The sequence below is a fragment of the Trachinotus anak genome, unplaced genomic scaffold (assembly GCF_046630095.1).
Source record: "Trachinotus anak isolate AG129_WGS33_773 ecotype Australia unplaced genomic scaffold, CSIRO_AGI_Tana_v1 ptg000021l, whole genome shotgun sequence".
NCBI classification, from domain to species: domain Eukaryota; kingdom Metazoa; phylum Chordata; class Actinopteri; order Carangiformes; family Carangidae; genus Trachinotus; species Trachinotus anak.
In genome coordinates this window covers 22145725-22170000 of record NW_027273872.1, presented here as the reverse complement: position 1 = coordinate 22170000, position 24276 = coordinate 22145725, and the positions used below count along the sequence as shown (strand labels likewise).

The 24276-nt window shown below is 42.4% G+C and overlaps 1 protein-coding gene and 1 long non-coding RNA gene across 5 annotated transcripts in view; one reads left to right on the top strand and one right to left on the bottom strand.

Moving 5' to 3' along the window:
* The window catches only part of psd2 (pleckstrin and Sec7 domain containing 2), a 44284-nt gene extending 20931 nt beyond the window's left edge, over nt 1–23353 (bottom strand). The window contains exons 1-3 of one of the 4 annotated variants that reach the window (XM_071457164.1): nt 23096–23353; nt 7600–8150; nt 5761–6525 (exon numbers count right to left, since the gene is read on the bottom strand). In XM_071457164.1, the coding sequence (XP_071313265.1) occupies nt 5761–6525; nt 7600–8066 (1232 nt within the window). In that variant the 5' untranslated portion in view covers nt 8067–8150; nt 23096–23353. Of the gene's footprint in view, nt 1–5760; nt 6526–7599; nt 8151–17633; nt 18268–23095 lie in introns of those variants that run through there. The other 3 variants (XM_071457168.1, XM_071457167.1, XM_071457165.1) reach the window with 3 other exon arrangements.
* Nucleotides 3562–6987, top strand: LOC139605592 (uncharacterized). Its single transcript, XR_011684436.1, has 2 exons — nt 3562–3669; nt 5768–6987. It is a non-coding gene; the product is annotated as an uncharacterized lncRNA (long non-coding RNA).
* Nucleotides 23354–24276: the final 923 nt, after the last annotated feature.

Here is a 24276-nt window from a genome sequence, read left to right as displayed (position 1 = left end):
ACATGCACTCACAGCATGTTTCCAACACAGATACACATAGAAACACATGCGTGCATGCAAATGTGCAGCCACAGTTACTGCACACATATACATGAGCAAAGGGCATGCATAAATGTACACATCTGGTATGTTTCCCATACCATGACTTTTGAATATTAGTTAGTGCTTTGTGGTGATTCTGTGCATGACGGTCTAAAGAGGTATATCTGTGTCAGTCTATTTAAGCATTTATGTGTGTGTTTGTTTGTGTACCTGGATGCTACACCACAGGTCACATGATCACAATCAACTAGTTGGCTCCACTAGGTAGACTTAGCTGGCTATGTACAGTAGTAAGCTGCTAGACAGACAGATAAACAGACTGACAGACAGAGAGTGTGTTTTCATGGCAGTTTTAGCAGCTTCTATGGATTAAGGTTAAGCTTCAACCTCAGTGACAGTCCCACAGGGCACAGAGGGACACAACTCATGGAAAGTAACTGACTGTTGAACTCACTCACCAAATGAAGATGTGACTGACTGACAGTCTGATCTAAAATACAACCTGACTGACTGAGTGACAGGCTGACAAACTACATGATGTACAGACTGAAATGTCTCAGAACTAACAAGCAGGTTTGCTGACTAAGAGCCTCGCACTACATCAACACTGGACGGAAACCATCACCTCTTGTTTCCATGTGTTAGATGGGCAGTTCTACAGCATCTGCATGACTTGCCAATGTTTCCTATATCCCTGTTACCGGCTGCCTACTTCACGTCCTTCATCCATTGGTGTCAGAATAATCAGAAGTAGCAGGAAGAGGATCTGCAGGGAGAGTTTGGCTGAGGTAAGATTAGGTTTCGTCTTTCCTCTCAGGGCAGCATCAAAGCTCTGTCTGTTATTAAAGTTGAAGCCTGATTTTTGGGAGGAGTGTGCATGCACTGCACATTAATGCAAGGTTTGAAAGCCATCTGAATGAATCAGAATATTTGCATTTAATAAAAAGTTCACTGTTGTTTCTTTTTTGTTGTTGCACTACATATTGACTACTGTTGACTACACATCTAAAAATATCTATACAATAAGCTCAGATTAATAATAATTATAAGTCAAGTGAGACATGGAGACCATCTGAGTTGCATTCATGTTAGACATGTGTACACAACAGTTTCTTCAGCATTTTGAGACACATATGGTGATCCAACTGCTCCATGCTGCGTGCCAGTGTTTTCCTGAAAAGACACAATACTCTCTGTCTCTTCCTCTGTTTTTTCACTTTGTCATTTATGTCACCAGTTATAACAAACACTCTTGCCATTTGGCCGTATTCAGAGCTGAGAATCTTTGTTCATAGACTCTTATGTATCTGTATGAATATTAAAGGATGGCATCAAACACAGGCTTTAGCCACACAGGAAATGCAGCTCTAAAGATTCAAGGTTCAACGTTCAAGGTTCATTTATGTCATTCTTAACATGTTGACACATGAAGAGCAAAATTTGTGACTCAGGTCCAGCAGTGTACAATAAATGGTAGCATTTAATAATAAATAAAGACTAAACAACTTCATAAAACTAGAGTACTTAATGCCTAAGATTTATATCTAAATCCCGGAAGAAGAGTGAGGCAGTATTCAATAATAAATAAGACTAAAGATGGCAGTGTTGACCTGTTGCTCCCCCAGTTTAGTCCAGATTGAAATATCTCAACAAGTATTGGATGGATTATTGTAAATTTGGTTCTCACATAAAGCAGTCTGTATGAACTGTAATAACATTGGTGATCCCTGAACTTTTCTTCAAGTGCCGTCACCAGGTCAAACTTTGACCTTATCCAGTAGTCTGGTTTATGTCCAGATACCTCCAGAACTAACAGCATTACCATTAGCATCAGCAGTACTTTGTGTTTTAGAGCTAATTAGCAAATGTTAGCATACTAACATGCCAAGACAAAATGGTAAAATCCAATCTCTTAAACACTAGCATGTTAGCATTGCCATTGTGAGAGCTGGAGCAATGGCTCTAGGCCAACAAGAGATACCTGGGAAATACTTTGCAAAAACACCACAGAAATGAATACTTAGCATTAGCAACAAAAATGTAGACGCTATTTAAAAGAAATCTAGATCTAAATGTCTGCCAAGTTGACTGACGGACTGATTAACTTCCCATTTTTTATCCATTGCTGTGCAGCTGCTCTGTCCTGCAGTGAAAAAGACTAGTTGTCCATGACGCCTGAGGAGTCAGAATGTCTAACTGTGCCAATTCTGCAGCTACCCACCGGCAAGAATGGAGGTAGGCAGAGGAGAGGAATGAAAGATAAGAGGCACCAGCAGGAGAACAGTGTAGGGGGAGGAGGAAGAGGAGGTGATGTGAAGAAGAAAGGAGGACAACAACGAAGGGGGCAACACGAGATGAGAGAGAGTGGGATGAAGATGGATGAACTGGAGAAATGAGGAGAGGCAGGAGGTGAGATGGAGCAAACAAAGACATGGAGTGACAGAGAGTGAAGGAGAGAAAAAGGGATGAAACACAAGGAAATGCATGTACACACTAACAAGGATGAGATGATATATGTGAGTTGAAATTAGCAAATTAGATGAGGTGACCCAGTAGCCAAATGGTTAGGGTGTATCCCACATGGGTGCATATGCTCCGAGCAGGCGAGTCCCTGGTTTGACGCCCGGCCGGTCGGACCCTTTGCAGCTTGTCATTCCCCGTCTATCTGTCCCCTCATTTCCTGTCTCTCTATACTATATAAAGACATAAAATGCCAGGAAAAATAACTTTAAAGAAAAATAACAAAGTGGGCAGCTTTTATATTATTATTCATTTTATATTATTTATTGTGTAAATATTGTTTAAATAATCGTTTTGCTTTGGCACAGACCCATTTTATAGTTGCTGTGAATCACAAACAGCTTCAAGATGTGAATTTTAAAATATATTTGCCTGCCTGTGTATTCACCATTAGCTATGAGTCCTTCAACAAAGAAAAAACTTTCAATAGTGCTGTGCTGTTTTCATTATTAGCATTTTTAGCCATGCTGCTTCAAACTACTTCAATTCAACTGGGCTGTAAAACATTTTTTTGAATTATACCCTCTCGCTCTACAGAATATTACAACAAAACAAACTCTGACGTTGCTTCAACTGTGTATTTTTTCAGATTAATGGCTTTTCCTTACATTGACTTGTAATGAAATTGCTAATGGTGTAACCTCTGTCTGTCTTTTAATATCCTAAAAGACTGAAGTTAATGGAGAAATGGGAAACTGTGAGTGTCTTAAAAATTAACAACTATCCCTTTAAGACTGACTAGCAGATGTATCCACTCCAGATTTAAGTGCTCAAATGTCTGGCAAGCTGGCTAGTATAGAGTAATAATCGCTCACTTACACACACACACACATTCACTCTAAGACCCTGCTGGGCAGAGGAAAGCTAAAGACGATGATGTCATGACAAAAACAATAGCTCATTCAGCTTGGCACTGGTGGTCAGGAAGCAAGACCGTGCTTAAAGGACAACATCTGTAGCCTGAGGGGGGAGAAAGAGAGAGGGTAAAGCAAAGGAGAGCCGACATCCAAAATCCTCCGTTCACCTTATAACTCATACTGAGCTGTGGAAACACCAGGAGAGTCTGAGAACAAATCCCAGCGGTTATCTGAACAGATCATGTCGGAGGTCTGTGTATCTATTTGACATTCCAGTAGGTTTGTAACTGTAGAAACTGTGTGTGTGTGGGGGGGGGGTTGCTGCAGAACAAGCCACGGGGATTGAATACAGACTAGTCAGGCAGACCTATGGCTGCAGTTCAGGTTACATGGCTTTTCCCATATGGTTCCTGTTACCACCTTCACCTCCAGTGGCTCTGCAACTGTCTTCTTCAACCCTCTTTAGTGCTATTAAGATAATTAAATGTAAGAAAGTAGTGTCAGCTGTTGCCGTGTTCCCACAATTCCTTGGGGTCTGTGCAAATGATGAATAGAGCGACTGAGTTAGTGATCATAGTGTAAAATCTCTGCATTGTCATAAATATCAGTTGGCTATCTGAGACAAAGTGAACGATACGCCTGCTGTTCAGTCCATTGAAATGATTCATTATACTGACAGGCGCCCTGTATCGTATTTCCATATGGCTGTATAAATTTGAAGTGTTAATCTCCTACATGAAACCACCACAGTACTTTTTCAAATTCTGGCTCCACTCAAAGAAGGCCTACATTCATGCAAAAACCTTTTGTAATTTGGCACCACTGTGGTTATCTCTCTCTACCGTGCATGACTGCTTTAAATAAAATGGTTGAAGAAAGCAAACATCCCAGCGACAATCTGCACGTCTGCTTCATGAACTTGCAGTGTGAGTTTACCAGGCTCTCACGGGAAGGAGTTGTTTCATTTCAAATGCAACAGTCCGGCTTAAACAGTCCCACTGACTCCATAAAAATGTAAAAGCTGTTTGCTTGTTGCTGTTTGAGTATCTTGTGTGAATGCAGTATTCACGCTGAAGTGCACAAAGCTATCCAACCACGTTTCTCCCTTTTCCAGACATATGAAGGATTTTAAGATGAGTAACATGAGCCGAGGTTTTGTTTAACCTTCATCATTGCACCGTTTTATGTTGGTGGGGTAGACTGGCAGGCACTGGTCTGACAACTGAGTCCGCACGTGTGGACAAATTACTTCACTTTGAACAACCAGACCACCACCTTCACCCCCACCCGTCTCAAGGCTCACAGCTGGGTCTCACCATGTTCACGCCACCTGCTGGTTAAGCCAAGGTCACAGCATTACAGTACTTACACTTCATGACATTATGTTATCTACACAAAGCTTCTGCTGCAGGACACACACTGGAATCTGTCATCGGTGATCTAAACATTTATCCACACTTAGAATAACTGTGACAAATACGCTACAGTAGTTTAAATACATGAATCTGAGACTGTGTGTATGTCATGTTTGTTCTACACTTACAGTTTAATCATTCAGATGTTACTGTTCCACTGTGAAAATGGGCTGGTACATTTACATTAACTTTCCTCATGATTAAAAGAAAGATATATTAACATATTAAATCCAGTTCAGTTTCAAGCATAAAGCTTGAAGCACAAGCTGGATGCTGTTAAGTGAACAATACAGAAAAATGAATAATTATCTCAACCACCAGGAGGACATAACAGAACTATTTAATTTAGAGTTTGAATGAGAAAACAGGCTGCAGGAAACTGCTTTGTATTGCTAATTGGAAAAGAAGAAGAAAATGAAAAAATGTGACATGATTTGTGATATTTAAAGTATCCCAAGGTACAATAACAGCAACAGATAACGAATCATCAATTTCAACATGTTGTCCAAACCTTCTGTTACCATATGGCTTTAATTTATAGCCAGAGTCCTGGTAGTTACCTCACAACACAACTGTTGAAATGGTATTTCAGTCCTTTCAGGCTCTAGTTGGAAAATGGTTGGAGTTATATATTAAAGGCCAAGGGTTTGAAGATTTCTGACTTTGACAACTGCTTGTGGTAACATCAAAAAAGAGACTGTGAGCAACAACACTGCTGCTACCTCCCAACAAATCCAACCTGGAAATACAGAATGAAGAGCTAAAAGGAAGAACATAAACTGCACCAATTTTCACCAGGATTGTCTCATTCATCTAAAAACTCAGGCCTTCAAATAAGTTTAAGGATGCTGTAAATACATTTTTAAAAAAAGAGATCTAAACATACTGTAGATGTTTAAATAACCTAAAATTGGCTTAATCTTTACCTGACAGAGTTGATCATGGCTCCACAACCCTCCATGGCTCCCTGGGACTCTGCATGGTATCCATTAGGGATGGCCCAGCGTCCAGGCTGGCTCAGCACAAACTCTGACCTGCTCCCTGGTATGGTGGTCCTCAGTGGGCTTCCTCCTGCTCCAGCCACAGCTCCAGCCCCACAGATGGAGCTCTCCCCAGCTTTCAGATCACCACCTGGGGCGTCCGGTCCAGCCTCAGCCCCCTCTTGCTCCTGAACAGTTGCCAGCTCCAGCTCCAAAGGTTCAGGACCCTGTAACAGCGCCCTCTGTTGGATGAGCGGCGTCAGTGGTGCCTCAAAGCTGACGCAGCTGTCCGTCTCATCTGTGAGCGACAGCACATCCAGAGAGTCCAGGCTGCTGTAGCAGGTCCCGCCCCGCAGCAGTGCAGACTCTACGATACGCTCGAATGTGGAGCTGAAGCCGTCTTTGTTGTCTACCCTACCTTTCTCCTCCTCCAACTCCCTCTCCTCTTCCTCCTCCTCTTCCTCTTGAGCACCAACCTGCTCAACAATCTGCTCGAATGCCGAGCTGAAACTGTCCTGGTTTTCTCTGCCATCTCCCTCTTTCTGGACCTCCTCCTCCTCTTCCTCCACTTCTGTATCAGCCTGTTCTACAGTCGTCTCAAAGTTAGAGCTGAAAGTGTCCAAGTGTGTGTGAGTCTCCCCTCCATCATCTCCCTCGTCCTCCTCGCCAGCTTCATCCTCGTCTTCATTCCCACCTATACCATTTGCCAGTCTGGAAGAAAAGGAGAGTGTGAAATTATATTTAGCATTTGACTTAAACATATGGCAGCTGCTTGGAGACTGGCACACATATAGAGAAGATATTCATTGCTGAAATCGTTTTTCATACATTCAGGAGTGCGCACAATGGGCAAATATTTCAGCTTGAATGGCCACACTGACAACTGAAGCAAGATGAAAGATGAAAAAGCACTGTCCAATTTGCTACTTTGTGAATAGCTGGGGGCTCATGTCCCCTCCACTATTTCATCCCTTTTATTTAAGAGAATATGAATCTGTTGTAGTGCTCTGAGTTCACTGCTGATGGACAGAAATAACCCACACAATTAGTTTTATCAAACGCTGATGTCAAACAGCTTCGTTTAAATATGTGTCAACTGTTTTTTTGTATCAGTGTGTCAATGTATTTCTGTGCAAACAAACAATAAAAAAAGAACCACCAACAGGTCATTCATATCTGCTGTTGTTATCTAAATTTAGCAAACCACTAATGAACAGACATGTTTTTTTATGCCCAAAAGAAAAAAACAACGCACACTCACATGCACACAGATACTATTTTCTTTTTGAAGTGCTTAGAAAATTGGTTAGTGGGTCTTCCAACTCTTCAGACCATTTTGGCTCAGTTTGTTTTCCTCTCAGCTCATTTTGTTGCAGCTTCTTGCCCATTCATTTTGTAAAATGCGGGTGAAGCACATTAGACTAATAATGCACCAGAGAACCACACTGAGAAAAAAACCTGCCATTAAAAATATTCAGTATGGAAAAGTGGGCATCTATTGTGATATCAGTGGAAAACATAAACACAGTCTGCCCAACCACAAAAGACAGTCTGTGTGTATTCGTGTATGTGTGTGTGTGTGTGTGTGTGTGTGTGTGTGTGTGTGTGTGTGTGTGTGTGTGTGTGTTACACTCATGTGTAATGATCTGAGGGGTAAAGGAGTCTTGGCAGTTTTAAATTTCTATCACGTTTTGACACCTTAAGGACAAAAGATGCAGTCACAAGATTTTCAGGCCCTGTGTATCTCGACAGAGAGGAACAGCAAAGATGATTTAGTGAACTAACCGCCCAGCTTGTTGAGGATGAGCTGTCTCCTCTGAGGACGGTTGCATCTCTTCATTTTCCTTCCCCTCCTCTTCCTCTTTCATCTCCTCCCCTGTTGAGCTTACCTCCACTTTTACACATCCTTCCCCTCTTGTGCCCTCCATCTCTCCCTCCACCCCTCCATCTGTCTGTTTATCCTCCTCTCCACTGCCATCTACCCTCTCTCCTTTCAACTCGTGCTCTCCTCTTGCATCCTTTCCTTCTGCCCTCTCCTCTCCTTCCTCGTGTGTCTCCCCCTGTGCCTCCTCGTCTCCCGCTCTGATCTCTTCCTGTTGTTTCCCCTCCTCTATCTCGTCTGCCGCCCCGACCCCCAGCTCCGCCTGGCTGTGGGTCTCTGCAGGTGGGTCGGTGGTGGTGCTGGTTGTATTGAGCTCCACTGCGTTCTCAGGTGGGGTGGGAGAGGGCAGAGCCTGCCCCTCCTGGGTCATGGTGCTCTTCACTGAGGGGGGAGGCCGTCCACTCTGGCCGGGGATGAGGGCCAGATCTTCAGATCAGCAGCCAGGGAGGACCCTCTGCACAGAAAGAGAAAGAGAGAGACAGAGGAGGGAAGAAAATCAGCATGAAATGAAGACAAAGCACCAGGTTCAGATGAGGAGGAGGAGAGGCGGCGTTATAAAATGATACATTAACTATGGCAGACACTGATACAGTCATTTGATTATTTCTAGTCTTATTTTGCGAGTCACAGAGGTCACCTTCAACAAAGGAACAGCTGTGAATAAGTGCGTAATCCAGTGTGTTTCTAGGTGTGTGTGTGTGTTACAGAGACAGAGAGAGATGCATATGTCTGGAACACTTTGTCCTCTGCACCAGATGATCCCAAAACACCTCTGAAAGGAGGGCAGGAAAAAGTAGATAAAGTAGAGAGCAGAGGGACAGAGAGACACAGGCACACACACAGATTTGTTTAATAAAGCCCAACAGATTCCTGTCAAAATGATCCTGCTGGCTCATCCGCTCTCTGTCTGTGTGGAGATTTCACAGCTGAATAACTAACTATCTGTTTCCAGCGCTGCTGTGACTGTGCTTTGTGTAAATGTAAGATAGTAACCAGAGATCTCAACATGTATCCTAATGGTCTACTGTGACTCTCACTTGCACTGTTGGCTGAGCAGCCGAGGCCCCCGTACAGCAGGTCTTCCTCTATCTGTACTGAGGCTCAAGGGCAAATGCTAATGAGCAGCTCCTAATTACGCTTCTGCAGAGCTACTTATATGTGAATTAATTGTGGCTTTTGATATATTATTCTTTTCTGAAAAATAAGATTTTCTTAGTGAGGACAAAAGTCAAATTAATCTTTTTCAGATACAGTCTGAAGAACTCTGAGAAGAATTTGACATATGAAATGATTATCTGTGTAATTGTTGACAGAAAATCCACCAACAATTTTGATGAATGATTAATTATTTCAGTTTTTTTCAAGCAAAACTGCAAAATATTGATTCACTCCATCCTCTCAAATATGATGATTTACTCCCTTTTGATCATTGTAAACTGAATATGTTTGGTTTTGGACTCTAGGTCCAACACAAAGAATTTGTCTTGAAATTTCTTAATTATTTTTTGAAAAATAAAAAACACAACAGACAGATTAGTTGGTAATTTAGTGGTTTAGATGATATGGTTGAAATCAAAGTTCTTATAATGTTAACAAGAGGGTATATACATAGCACAGTATGGCAAATCAAATAGAAAATATTCCAGTCGGTTTATTTATTTTTTTAATTTTAACCTTAAAAGCAGCAGCTGGCAAAAGAAGACATTTCAACACAGGCTCCATCAGTAGCTGGTCTGGGGCTTTCAATCGAGTCACACAATCTTCAAGGTCAAGAATGAACTTTTAATCTAATCTTTTAAACAAACATGGATGAAAAATCTTTATACTGCTCAGGGAAATGGAATTTTAAACATCTACTGTATAACCCTATGAAAACTAGGCAAACTTGATCTGCTGAGAAAGACTGCGTGATACGATCAAAAGCTCCAGAACAGCTATTAATGGACCTCATGGCGAGACTCTTTTACCAGTTCCCACTGATGTTCATTGCAATGAACTGTACTCCACTGTGGCGAGTCCATGCAAGTAGTCTGAGTATGTGACTGGTTTTTGTGTACTTGTTCTTCTACAGTCTGTATATCATAGGTACTGGAGATGTGATTCTCTCAGCATTGACGGGGCAGCATAATAACACTACAAGTGTTGGACGTATTAAAAGAAGGAGAAGGCAGGCACAGTAAACAATTACAACACGTGGAAGGGTGGCAGCAAGTCTGGGTGCAGCAATGACTTGTGAATAAAAACACAGCAGGACTGGTGATATTTTGTATTTGACACGGATCATCAGGGACAAGTTACAGACAATCAGAGGCCAGAACGCAAACGGTACCAAAGAACATTTCAAATGAAAGGAGGGAACACCTCAAACATGTCGTCAGCATGTTCATGTCCTGACATGTTACCGTTAATGTTGGCATCTGTTGTAGCTACGCTCCACACACAATGTTTACAAGGGCTAACGTTAGCTTGTTTAGGCTAATGTGGTGACAGCTCATGACATGAGCTGGGTGCTCGGAACATTAGCAGGCTACAGTCATCGCAGTGCAGTCTGTCGGGATATAACGCTGACTTTTTTAATGAACATTCTCACGCCATGGGTCTCTCACCCTGTTACAAACGACTGCTTGCACACTGACCATGTGGAGGTGTGTGCATGTGTGTGTGTTTATGTGCACATCCATGTGCGTGTGTGTTACACCACATGTGCTGCAGCTTACATGTGATATCGTATTTGTTATTGAGAATCTTACACTTACATTACATCAGACAAAACTCCTCACGCACCTTAAGTCAAAACTTAGACAGGTAACTATCACTAACAAATTTCACTGGGAGTTTGTAAACAATCTTTTTCAATTAAAACCCAGGTTTATTTTTACATATTTTCCTTTCGTGTGACATAACTGCACAGGATAATGGTTCCATGTGTTGATGATGAAAAACACTTCAATAATCCAGGTAAATACAATGTGCATGTGTGTAAGTATAATCACAGTTCATTTTAATCTCATCAGTTAAGATGAAATGAAATTAGCATAACTAATGACGCACATTTTATAGAGCAGATCTCTGTGTCGCTGGGGTACGTGTTCAGGAATCTGTCTTCGCTGCAGAGTGCAGCCAGGAAGTAGCCCTGTCTGCTGGATCCAAACAGCGTCCTCAGACACACCAGATCTCTGCTCTGCTGAATCATCCGCAGCAGGGGACGCACAGCACAACTGCAGTAAAATATTTACTGGGATTCAAGGGTTTTTCTGATGGCATGCAGATGCAGGTAAGGACCTAGTTAGGCTGAAATGAACATCCTGAATCCTGCCAACAAAACTCTGCAGTTTCTCATGGGAAATTTTTTAGCGTTTCAGAAGTATTTGGATATCAGAGTGTGCAGAAAAAAACGGGATCATGCCGAAGAGAGGAAAGATTCGTAGCAGGATAGGATGTGAGCCAAATTTGTATCTATGATGTTGCAAGTGCTTTGGCTGAGCCCCTGAGCACGAGGACACCACAGGCGCACTAAATGTTTCATCAGAGCTGTAAAAGGATGATGCAAATTATGCAGAACTCAAAAAGTCAGACAAATTGCCTCCTTATTTCAAGCTTGTCTCCTAATTACAGTAGACCTTTCCCTTTTTCAGGACCATGTTGTCACCCAGATGCAATGGTACTGTCGAGCTCTCGACCTCAGACCCTGTAGGAAATTGATACTGTTGAAACCAACGAGAACAAAGCCATGAATAAGCTGCCAAACACCTTGGCTGAATGAGTGAAACCTGTCTTCAGTTACAGTTCTTCACACGCTGAAATACAAGTTTTAGAAATACAGCACAACATCAGCTCTTATGCCTCTAATCCTCCTCACTGTGACTGCTGTGATGATCTCAAAGGGAGCTCTGACTGATCCCTCAATAAATTCTTTCTGAATACAGGATCAGTGATTGGCTGACTCTGGGAATCGTTGCCATTATCTATTAGTCACTAGGCATTTTGCCTCAGTGTATTCCATCTGCAGAAACATCAGTCATATGGCACCTCACAGAGCAGATCACATATGATTTATGAACTGCATGATGACACACAAAGAAAGGTGCATTTCAGAAACTGGTAAATAATCTGAATGTTTATGCATGAATCATGCAGTCATTAGGATGAGCTCTAATAATCCTAAACTCAGATTCTGAATATTTGAAGCACATTTCCACTGAGTCTATGGCAGCTTGTATTCACGCACATGTACTAGGCATATGCAAACAAGCACAATTTGCATCCATTTATGCAATTACACAAAGATGCATTAGCACACATTAACACCCGCGCAAATACACACACACACACACACACACACACACACACACACAAACACATGAACAGAACAGTGACACATCACCATAAATGGAAACACTGAACAGTTATGAAACCAGACACGAAAAGTGGGAATTCTCTCTCTCTCTCTCTCTCTCTGTCTCCAGTGTCCTGTTTTTCTCCCACTCTTTCCTCTTCATCTGTTCCACATTATGTTTTCTGCTATCTCACAGTCTAACTGCGCTCTCTCTTTTCTCTCTCAGCCTCTCATTTTGCAGTAACTGAGGTAAATGGGTCTTAGCCAGCAGAAAAAAATTAGACTGTGAGCAGCGCTGTGAATCCGACCGCTGAGGAGAGAGAGCAGATGTGCTCAGACACCCCACATGGATGGATGGAGAAAACACAGCCAGTGATGGAGATAGGTTGTGTGTGTGTGAGTGTGTCTTTGTGTCCCTATATATACAATGGCTATCAGGAGAGACTTATAGCATTCTACTTTTGTCAGCCGAACCAAGAGACTCTTAAGCCTTATCAATTTCCTTTAATTGCGATCGGACCATCTGCCAATCATGTGAACAACACACACACACACACACACACACACCCACACAAACACACACACACAGTGAAATCATGCCCACCCTGGCATATAAACCACCAATCCAGTGAGGATGACGGTGGATAAAAGGCCAAGTTGCCATTAAATATCTCTTCTCTGTCTCTTGTGCCTTTTATATCTGTCTTTATCTTCCTGCCTGTCTCTCAGTCTAACTCAGGCACACACACTCACACAGACACAAGCATACAATGCAAAGAACACACATAGACACACACTCTGGTGTAATTTATTGATCCCTGAAACACAGAGCTGCAGTCCACTGGGAGTCTCCAGCGATAAGCCTGACTGGTCTCTACAGGCAGCAGAGATGCCAAAGAAACACAACTGAGGTAATCAGACTGGAAGCTTCAAAAACAAGGGAAAATACTTCTTCAGAGCAGGGAGGCCTAACTGGAATATCCAGCTGCTTAACATCAGTATGATTCAGCTTTAAATTATGTGACTTGGTTTGAAGTATCAGCAAAACAAGTAACTTTGGTGTGTCAGACTGTTAAATGGTCACTTCAGCAATTCAGCACCACACTTTCCTAAAGAAGCCAAGATATCCTGACCTCTTGTCCCTGGTAAGCTTCAAAAACGCTTGCTCCTACGTTTCCCACAATAATGCATTCATTCAGAAGATAATATGAAGCAGCCAGGTTGGAATAGACATTCATGTCAGCATCCTAGTTGTAATTCTGAGCCAGCTGGCTGCCGTGATATTTCTGTCATTTGGCTCAGCTGATTTAAAGGGAGCTATACAGTGTTAGTTTGTGTCTGGTTTCACAAACTGCTCTAAATATGTAACACAGGAGCAGTAGCTAATATATGCTATTAATATGACATGATAACAAAACTAGCAGTGGAGGTGAGCTAGGTGATATGTTGCAATACTGTGATATGATGTGTTAATGTGCCACCGTCAGTCCAAGAACCAGAGGTTGCTGATATATTTGGGCGGCTGTGTGTGCTGTGTGTGCACACACAGGGGGCGAGGGATTCCCCCCACCCCACACGCCATTTTTAGCAAATGCAGTTATAGAAGAGCTTGTGGCAAAAAAAGAATACAAAATCAGCTATTTTGGGGTTTTATACTGATGTGATCGGCAAGCAGAAGGACCTAAACGTGTGGTTTCCTACTTTTGCAAACATGTCATGCTGGAAAAAGATCATAACAATATCAATTTGCAGAAGTATTTATGACTACAGCATCCTGCTTAGGGCTGCACAATTAATCAAAACATTATCAAATCGCAATATGTCCGAGTGCAACATACAAATGTGGCACAACATACCATAAATAAGCAATGTGGTGCTACAGAGAGGCCCCCGCCTATAAATCATATTCTCCAGATGTAAGGGATGTTTGGTACAAGCCTCAGTAAACACCACATCATCATTATTTAAATTTTTTTTTCAGTGAAAATAAAATGCAAAAATGACACTGAAATTGTGACTCATGACACAATCTGAACACCTGTCAAAACATTTGTAATATGGTTTTTTTGCTTATCGTTCAGCTAGAATCCCGCCATCAGCTGCTGCTGGACAAACTCCACTTCGCCGGCCCAAAACCGCCCCAAAAAAACTAACCAGCGATGGCCTCAGTCAACCACAGATAGCTGATATATTTGTACAATCGTTGAACCCTGGCATGAACTCTAATGAGTCGGAAAAGCAGGAGGGTTTCCTGTTCTTCCCATTATATCTACACTCAACAGCATCAGACCCTACCTGCCAGTTTAAAGCCTATTTCAGATTCCATAGCTGTAATGCAGGTTTTTTGACCCATCTCCAATCTCTGACTTTTACAGTGTCCAGTCCCTGGTGACATCATCAGGGTTATTTTCTCAGACTTAACACAGCTCCTCCAGAATCACAGCAGACATTACACAGCTGTTTTCACAGGCTGAATAAAATCCATTCAATTGTAAACTGGATACTTGTGCCTTTAAGCAGGGCACTTAACGCCTGTGCTGTTAAAGTGGAGTTGCACCCTGGCCAGATGTTATTGGCAGTGGCTGAATGTAAGATGGTGCAGTGGAGAGGATTACCCAGCATTCCCTGAGAGTTTAACAAATGACAGAGCTACACAGTAGGGAAGAAAATCAGGTTGCAGGTTTTCTGAAACAATATATTACTTGCAATATTGCAATATTGCAATATTGCAATATTGCAATATTGCAATATGAAGTGATTAAATTACAGCCTTAACATTATATTAAAGAAACTCATGTTCTGCTCTATAAAGCCTTAATCTCCTTAATCCTTAATCTCTATCTATCTATCTATCTATCTATCTATCTATCTATCTATCTATCAGTTTTGCTAGTAAATCTTTCTGAAAACACTACTCTGCCTGCAGACACTTGTGTTGGGCATCACTGCACCATCTTTCGCTGGGTTTAAGTGGCAGCCAATTGACCACTTTTAACTTGTCTGACCTCATTAGGTTTGTAGTGCTGCCCGCATTCATTTTAAACAGAAACATTTGTGCAGCTCTTTTGTTTGATCTGCGTGCCACCATGAGAGTTTCTTACTGAAAGGCACCGCTACAGTATTGACAAGTGGTGTGAAGGACGTTGTGTTGGTGCTACACTGCAATCATTGACATGGAGTTGATTACCTCATCCCCTAGAATGTGAATTATTCAATTATTTCATACACTAATTTATGTATTTGTTTATCTATTTTGGATTATTTGAGTTTTCATTATAAAATCTACAGCAAAGACAGGAGAAAAAGATAGAGACATAGATAAAGCACAACAAATATATGTTTGAAACTGCACCAAAGATGTCATATTAGACACCTTAACCACTAAGACCAGCAGGAAAGCTCTAAGATAATTTTCATTAAGAGCTAATGAGTAATCAAAATTAATTTATGAAGCTATCAGCTGAACACTGATGGATGATAATCCAATCTGCATACTAAGGACACAGAAGGAAAAGCTCATCTCCTCGTCCCTCCTCCACTCTTCTGTCTGTCAGAGAGACACTGCAGTCTCATACTATAAATGACCTACTGACCCTGTTCATTATATGCAGGCTGGGTGCAGCACTGGCACTGCAGTCCACACACACACACACACACACACACGCACACACAAACAAAAACACAAACAGAGCAGATATGGAGTCACCTTTCAAAAATGCTGTTGTGTTACAAGCCCAGATGCAGACAGAGAGGAAGAAGAATCATTTCCTGGTTGTTAGCCTGAGACCGGAGAGCAGGAAAACATTGACTTGGAGGAAGTCCAGGGTGTTTTCCTAGTCTTAGCCTGCTGGCCTGCACGTCACACCAGCCTGACCACAGAGCCTCCTACTAGCCACACTAGCCCACTGGAGCGTAACAGTCAGCCAGCTCCGCCAAATCACCCCAATATGTCACTTCTATGCCGTCAAGGTCAACCGTCCGCTCTCATTTTGTCACTCTAAATGCTAACATCTAAATACATGCTCACAATACAGTGGTTATTTATCTTGTTTAAGACTATTTCCCTGGGCACTTTCACTTTCACTGCAAAGTCAGACATTATTACACACACACAGACACACATAACATACACTTTCTTTTTGAAAATTTCAATTTTGAAACTTCAGTGTTTCAATATAAATTAAGTAAAAATGTGTTTCATGTGTTTGTGATCCAGAATATTTATTTTCTCAACATGACTTCAATGTGCAAAACGGTTTATATTGGATTTTTAAAATGCTGCATCCTAAATGGTTTCGGTACCGTCGTTGTACATCAACAATAGTGCTAATAAACTCACTTGAGGGATGAAAAAAGAGAGAGTCAACAAGAGAGAGCCAGAAGAAGAGAAAGAGACAGACAGTTTGGTCTGGAGCTGCTGGTGTGTGCCTGGACATCTGACACCTTGAGCTCAAGTTGATTATATTGGAGGAGAATTGTACTTTTGCCTGGGAGAGCCCATAGTTGTATTGGAAGAATGAATTACAATGGATCTAGACTAGACATGTAAATGTCTATAATTAAGATAATAATGACTTTGCTTGCGGGATGAAAAATAAGCTGCCATCAAACACCTGTTTTAAAGAAGCCACCCACATCCTGAAGAAGCAAAGATAAGTCTCAGCCCGGCTCAGTCTTTCACTGCCAAAAAATCACCATACTTCTATAAGATTCTTTTATATAAGGGCCTAGATTATGTGTGTGGTCAACCTCTCCGGGTTTATAGTGATCTCAATGTTCTTTTAGGTATGTGTTATAAGTAAGTCATTCCTAAAGATACACAGAATTATTTTTGCTTTCAAATGTGCACAGTATAGGCCTACCCTGAAAAAGGTTACTGTGTGCTTGCTTTTTTCCAAAGTGTCCCTCAATACACTCAGAAAGACATAAACAAACAGTAGATAGACAAGGCTTATTGTCTCTCTCTCTCTCCCAGTGTGTGTGTGTGTGTGTGTGTGTGTGAAAGAGAGAGAGAGAGAGAGAGAGAGAGAGAGAGAGCAAAGCGCTAGACAGCCATGTTCTCCCAGCCTCCTCCAGCCAGTAACCATGACAACAGGATGGCTGGGAGACACGGTTCAAGCTCAATTGAGGCCGGTGTCTTTCTTTTCCTCCAAAATAGACCTTGGTTGTGTTTCAAGATCGACTTGTCCTCCTAAAAGAGGAAAGGAACCGCTTTTCCCTTCCTCTTCTCAGGGGACAGGAAGAATGAAAACACACTCTCACACACACACACACACACACACACACACACCTCCATAAATCCCACGGCCCGCACGGTGCATATCTTTCAGCCTGTATTAGCTGCACAAACCCTGCCGTCCTGAAGGCTGTGGGCTGTTGGTGCATTTTTTGGTGACAGATTAGCAGGAAAAACAGGACGCGGACCCTGACCGCTGCCAACAGGAGAAACGCTTGTGCTCGCCCCGCTAATAAACTCAAATACATGATGAACACGGGCTTCACCATAACTGTCGGCTCAGTGCAGATTTTTAGCTTTCCTGCCTCAGATCACCCCCACGTCAAACGTGTGCGCTGTAAACTGCGCTCCGTCTGTCCACTCACCAGTAAACGCGTCCAGTGCGGTGGTCCTCTCTGCCCCGCACTCTCCACATCCACACCGGGGGACGACGCTGACGCACGGGCTCTTCTTCTTCTTCTCCCCCCCTCTCACCGGCATGCGCGTGCGACCGAACGAAGCTCGTGGTGGAGGTCTCGCGCCTCCGCGCAGGCTGGCAGGGGCACGCGGGAGGTCCGGGCGGCGGAGAGCGGTCACTGAACGGAGGGATGAACGGAGGCGTCCTCCCCGTCTCCTCCTCTCTGTGGAGCCTCCGTGTGTTTGACTGGCAGCTCAGAAACCGAGACTCCGCTCCTCGCACTGCTCGGGAGCACCATCACTCCCCCTGTAGACACCCTGTTGATATCAGAGTCTGTGGCCCGCAGTGAAGATTAACACCGGTGTTGACACAAGTCCTCCTCCTCTTTGACCACTGATGATATAACCCAATAGAATATCACTCCACTCACTTACACTTTGACTTTATCAGAGGAGCTGATTTAGACTGTGCTGTGTGTCCCCAGCACCTGGGGAGGGTTCCAGTATGTCCCCGGTAGGATGGGGTCACTTTTCTTTTTTTTTTTTCATCAGATAGGCTGCTTGCATTGGGAACTTGTCTTGCTGGGGGAAAGGTTTGGGAATTGACCAGAAAAACACAGCATGCAGATTATTTACAGACAGGCAAATAGTGCAGTCCAAGGTCTAAAGTCTTGCAGCTGTCATATCGTGGATGGAGCATTGGTCATGCTGTAGTTTGGTTTAGACAGGAATTTGATGTGTGAAAGGGAAAACATGATCCATGAAACAGTCAATATCCTGCTTGTATGCTTCTATGAAACAGCTCAATCTAATGATGTGAAAACATACTGGACATAAATTAAAGTGTACACTTCATGCTTGTAATCTGTAACAGGACAGAGCATTGAGTTTGACTTGTGACAATATGATATCAAATATGATGGAAACAATTTCAAATTTGGTGGCTCACATTTTATTTCATTTATTATCACAGCACATTGCCTTGACATTTGACCTGCTGGTTGCTGTCAGCTTTTAATATTGGTGGTCTTGGAATAAATGCCACTGCCAGGCATTAACTGCTGGTTGGATAGTAAAACCAGTAATATGCTTGCAAGTCAAGTGTGTTTTTATGGGTATCTTGTAAACAACTGAAGATAACCTATAATGGTCCTCTGACCACAGAAGACACTCAGTATTTTCTGCTGATCTTTGGCTGTTCCACTTTTCTAAAGGTGCAAGTCATTCTGGAGAAGACTGTCAATAGCTCTTCCTTGGGGGCAGGACTATAATTACAGCCTATCCAAAAGAGAAATACCACTAATTAAACCACTGTAAAGAAGGACAGAAGACAATCAGTTATGTAGGTTGGAGAATTTAGACGAAGAGCTTTCAGGGTTAGCTGAGATTTTTTTGAAAAACTTTGATTTTACTAAACATGCTATTGTGCTCTTATATTCATATATACAATATATGTGTCTCTCTGTTAAGATAAGGAATTGTACAAGAAAGACAGAAGGAGAGGGACAATCAAGACGTGGTCTGAATTCACTGAGCTTGTGATAATGGCACTTCGTTGTCTGTCAGAGAGTAGAAGATAACACGAAATGTTAAAATTCTTGGCTTTTTCTGATGAACAAGCAGTTCGTATTGTCTGCCAGCATATAGTACTGTAAATTAGCTTCTGTCCACTGTGCCCTTGACAAAGCACAGAGGACATTTCTTCCACTGTAACATATGCCCACCACCCATTTTTCACTCCCTTTCAACCTGTTCTTTCGCTCTCACTCATCTTCCACGTGCAAAACCAGCACCATAAAATCAAGCCAAGAGTGAGCCCCAACCATTTGTATTGTCTTTAAAACATACAGTACAGTGTTTTAAGAGGACCCTCTTTATGGTACACCTCAAGGTCATAAACCGAAGCACAGCAGCAGTATACAATCACACGTATGGCTCTGCACTGTCTGCTGCCACAATATTTTCTTCAGGGATCTTGCACACAGCCCTTTAAAGGTACAACAGTTCCAAGCTTTAATGTAGCATCTGCATGGATTGAGAACCTCAGCCTCCAATCCACTGATCTCCAGTGATCAATACCATATTAGAGTGAGACAGAAGAAGGGGGGAGTGGCTGAAAAGAGACAAGGAGAGAAGAGGAAGAGAGAAGAAAGGGAATGAAGAAGAGAGAGATGCATAAAGCAAAAGAGATGATGTGGACAAAACAAAAGGGGCTGGCGTGTGTTTGAAGACAAGGGGAGGAGAAGGTTAGAGAAGCAAGGCCCACAGCTAGACAGGTAGAGGGGGGGTTACACAAGGAGAGAAATGAGGAAGGGAGGGGAGGGGAGGGGGAAGAAGGGGGAAGCAGAAGGCTGAAGATGACAAAGAGAGTTCAGAGGATGCACAGATGACCAGAGAGACAGAGAGAGTGGTGGAAATAGTTTGGGGGAAACCCACTGCAGACGCAACGTCAATCCTAATTATTAATTCATTAACCTGCCCGTCTCCCCTCCCCCTCTGCAGCCCCACACACAAACACACACACACATACACCAACATGCACTCACTGATCCCGGTTCTGTCCCTCCTCCGTGTCCCAGGAGAAGCAGAGCGATGGATGGATGGAGAAATGAAGAGGTGTGTCTGCAGCTAAGTGACATCTGCCGGGCCGTGATGGCGGCAACGTGTTGGGAACACTGGAAATCCCTGATGTGACAATGGGAAGTGGTGGGAGGGGGGGGGGGGGGGCATTGGTGAGGAGAAAAGCTAACAGCTTGCATTTTGGTTTGTTGGGGTGGGTGGTCTCCTGCGATGGGGCACACAAATATGTTAATGTGCACGGCTGTGGTGTCAGAATATGTATATGTATGTGTGCCATCATGCATGCATTTACCTGTGCGTGTGTGTGTGTTTGAGTGTGTGTGTTTAAATGTGAAATCCTGTGCAAAGCATAATGGCATTAAGAGTGTGTGTGAGTGTGTGCATGTGTGTTAGCATATGAAAAGATAAATCAATATGCTGATGTTGGTGTGCTCAAGTAATAACATTATGAGTATAATCAAAGCAAGGGGGAGGTGCTAGACAGACTGATGGTGTGTGTCCTCAGCCTCAGACTCTGAGTGTGTGTATGTGTCTGTTTTTTGTGTAGGCGACAGACATGCACACATACCACACACAAACACAAACATACACACACACACCAAAACCTCCTGCAGCATTCCTCTGCACATGCTCACACATATAACTCAATATAAAGATAGAGATCCAAATATGCACACACAAGGACACATAGTGAAGCGCCCATGTGTGCGCATACAAACACACACACACACAAAGAGGATGCAGTGCTGCTGACTGAGGTGGAATTAAATAGAGAAATCCTCCAAACGAGCATCGATCCACAGAGTTTACAGCGCTGGCTCCGTCTGCCACGGCAGGGCAAACAACAGGGAGCTCTGTAAGACAGCTGGCGCACGCACACACACACACACACACACACACACAAGCAGAAAGTATTGCAGGCCCACATATATAACACACACACTGCAGAATGTGTGTGTGCACATGGTGTGGATCTTTGATTTTGATCAGAGGAGTTTTAAAGCATGTGTACATCTCTGATATTTAACATTAAATTCATATATGTGTGTGTGTGTGTGTGTGTGTGTGTGCAGATTCACTTGTGAAGATGAACACAAATGGGAAGATTTGCTTCTGAAACTTTACTAGCAGTTTATTTCATAAACTGAATAAATAATTTAAAAATCTTGTTTTTCAGGAATGAAGAGAGATGTTTTCTGGTTCAATGTTTAAAGAAAGTAAACAGAGTCCTGGCAAACTTGTTTTCACACTGTGTAGTACAAGCAATATTCAGCAGAGAGATTTGGGTGGACTGGAGGAAAATAACTTGTCTCCAAGTTGATTTAAACTTAACTCTGATATAATCTACATTTAACATACAGTTTGTCATTTGTCAGCTGATTGTTTTGTTGTGCTGCACCACAGTTTTACTGTTTTGGATCAATGTTTAGTGAAACAGCTGTGATAAACCCACTGTGTGCTACCTGTCAAGCGTCAAATTACATTATGACAAAGTTTGTGAACAGCTGGTGAACATATGAGCATTTAGCAGCTAAAGAGTCACATATTTTCTGGAGTTGGTAACAAAACAGAGCTAAAGAGAGGGCAAATACACAGTATAACTTACATTACAGGTCTAAAAGGTTATGTCAGTAATGTTTTTACAGCTTTTTTCCACTGCCCCCACATGGTAGAAAAAAAATCAGCTATTACAGTTGAAAGGAATAATTCATCATCCATTCCCTTCTTTCTGAGAGATGGATGATACCACTCTCATATCTGTGTATGAAGCTGGAGCCAGGAGGTGATTAGCTTAGCCTTGCATAAAAAAATGATGGGAAAACATTTATCCTGGCTCTGTCCACGGTTCAGAAATACACCCACAACAACTCTAAAAAAAAAAAAACTCACTAATTATCACTTTGTATTATGTTTGTTTAATTCATAAACAGAAATGTAAGTGTTTTGTGAATACAGAGACAGCTACGTGGTGTAACTATAGTCACTTTACCCATTTGCCCAGCCATTGTTTTCAAATACATTTATGAGGAAGTAACAGTTACACATGTAACACTTCCTCATACCTAATTTTTGCAATTGCTACATAGCCATTGCTAGCTGATTAGCATGCTAACTTCAGTAGGAGAAAGGAAGTAATAGAAGTAAAAGCAAAGCAAGGGGGTTGCTATCAACTGCTGGAGACAGCCCTTGCTAAGTAAAGGAATAAAGTTTGATATTGAACTCTTCTAAACTGGTGTAAATAGCTGTTAAGGCTAACAGTGGCTATAGAGCATATGCAAAACTTACAAATAGCTCCTGATATTTAGGCATATCTTTTAGAGAGCTGGGATAGCTGTTTCCCCTTGCTTCTAATATTTATACTATGCTAAGATAAGATAGTCACCGCCTTGCTTTAACTGTGAGAGCGGTATGAATCTATCTCCCAAAAAGAAAGCAGATACGCATATTTACTAAATGTCAAATTACTCCTTTGAAGGTTCTCTAAATGATCGTCACTGCCACCACATGTCGAACTAGACCACCAGCATCTCAGACCAAAACAAATGCCCCCTCCCTCCCCATTCTCAGTCAGCAAAGTGTTGCAAACCCCAGTGAAAATGGCCACTAAACAGACAACAAGAAGCACAACTGAATAAAGTTACTCTGTGTACAACACAGGGTAAACAATCTAATCACAGCCATTAGCCAACACTTGCATCGCTGACATGCTCCACAGCTATGCTAGCAGTTAGCCAGCTAGCAGCAGCAACATTCGCCAAACAAATTCATAATAAGGGAAACAACAAGTTAACTAATGTTATCATGGCTACTGTAGCCAGTCACTAATGAAAACAACCATCAAGTTACTTACACGTGGAGGAGGAGAAAACCAGCTCTGAGTCAAGCTCCAGCTCCAGCTCAGTAAATCAGAGCAGTACTGGCTCCACAGTCGGACTCAGAAAGAACTTCAGCTTGGACTTATCTGCTGGGACAGCGGCCGCGCGAATGACACTGATGGAGCCGGTTAGAACTTTTTGGACGTTTTAATGGCCAACTGGGATTTGAGCAGGTACTCCCCACTGCCAGTGCGCCTGTTTCTTATCTCTGTCTTTGTCGGAGGCCTTTTTAGATGAAAACGTGGTTTCTTCAGTGGAGGAAATTCTGGAAGGTGGTTTTCACCTGAACGCTGTGTACTGTGCTGTGCCATGTCATGTGGAGGCGGTCCCTGTGAGTGCCAACAGTTTAATCAAATGTGCCAACGTGCACACGTACGTGCACTAACACACACACACGTTACCAGACCAGCTACCAAAACAAAGAACGGAGAAACTCAGATTACAACACACTCAGAAGGCATGTGGCTTTGTTCTCTGCTCAGGACACCATTAATGCGCTATATCTTTACATATGAAATACTGGAGTTGTTTACTACTATATGTTGTTCACAGAACCTTTAATATTAACAGTAGATGGATCACAAGTTGTTAAATACAAAACTGTGGATTTTACCATATACCATTTCAAACTGGTCAAGGTAGATAAATATTGCCACCATTAAAAAAACAGGTGTGTATTTTGTTAATTTATTACATTTGGGAAAGGGAGTGCCACCAGACACACACATATTATCACTGGGGCATCATCAGGAACATAACAACCTTGCTCCACAAGATTTTTCTTTGACTGGTCTCACCTGAATGTTTCAGATTCAGTAAAAAAAAGAAAAAGAAAAGAAAACGAAAGAAAAAGAAACATCACTCCTACCTTCACGACAGCCATTTTTATACAGCTTTGTGCCGGACTCCAGTGATTCCCTTGATTACCTCATCAGCATTCATTACCACAGAAGAGGAGGGGGACGTGACATGTCAGCACTTGTGTGTGTGTGTGTGTGTGTGTGTGTGAAAATGTGTCAGTATGTGTGTGTGGCTCTCATCTGGGTCATTATATCCACAGGCATGAAAAAGCGGGTTACAATGACACACATCCCTCCACGTGACAGAGGCAAATAGAGTGGGGGAGGGTCTTCATCTGAGCATCAGTCACTTCCAC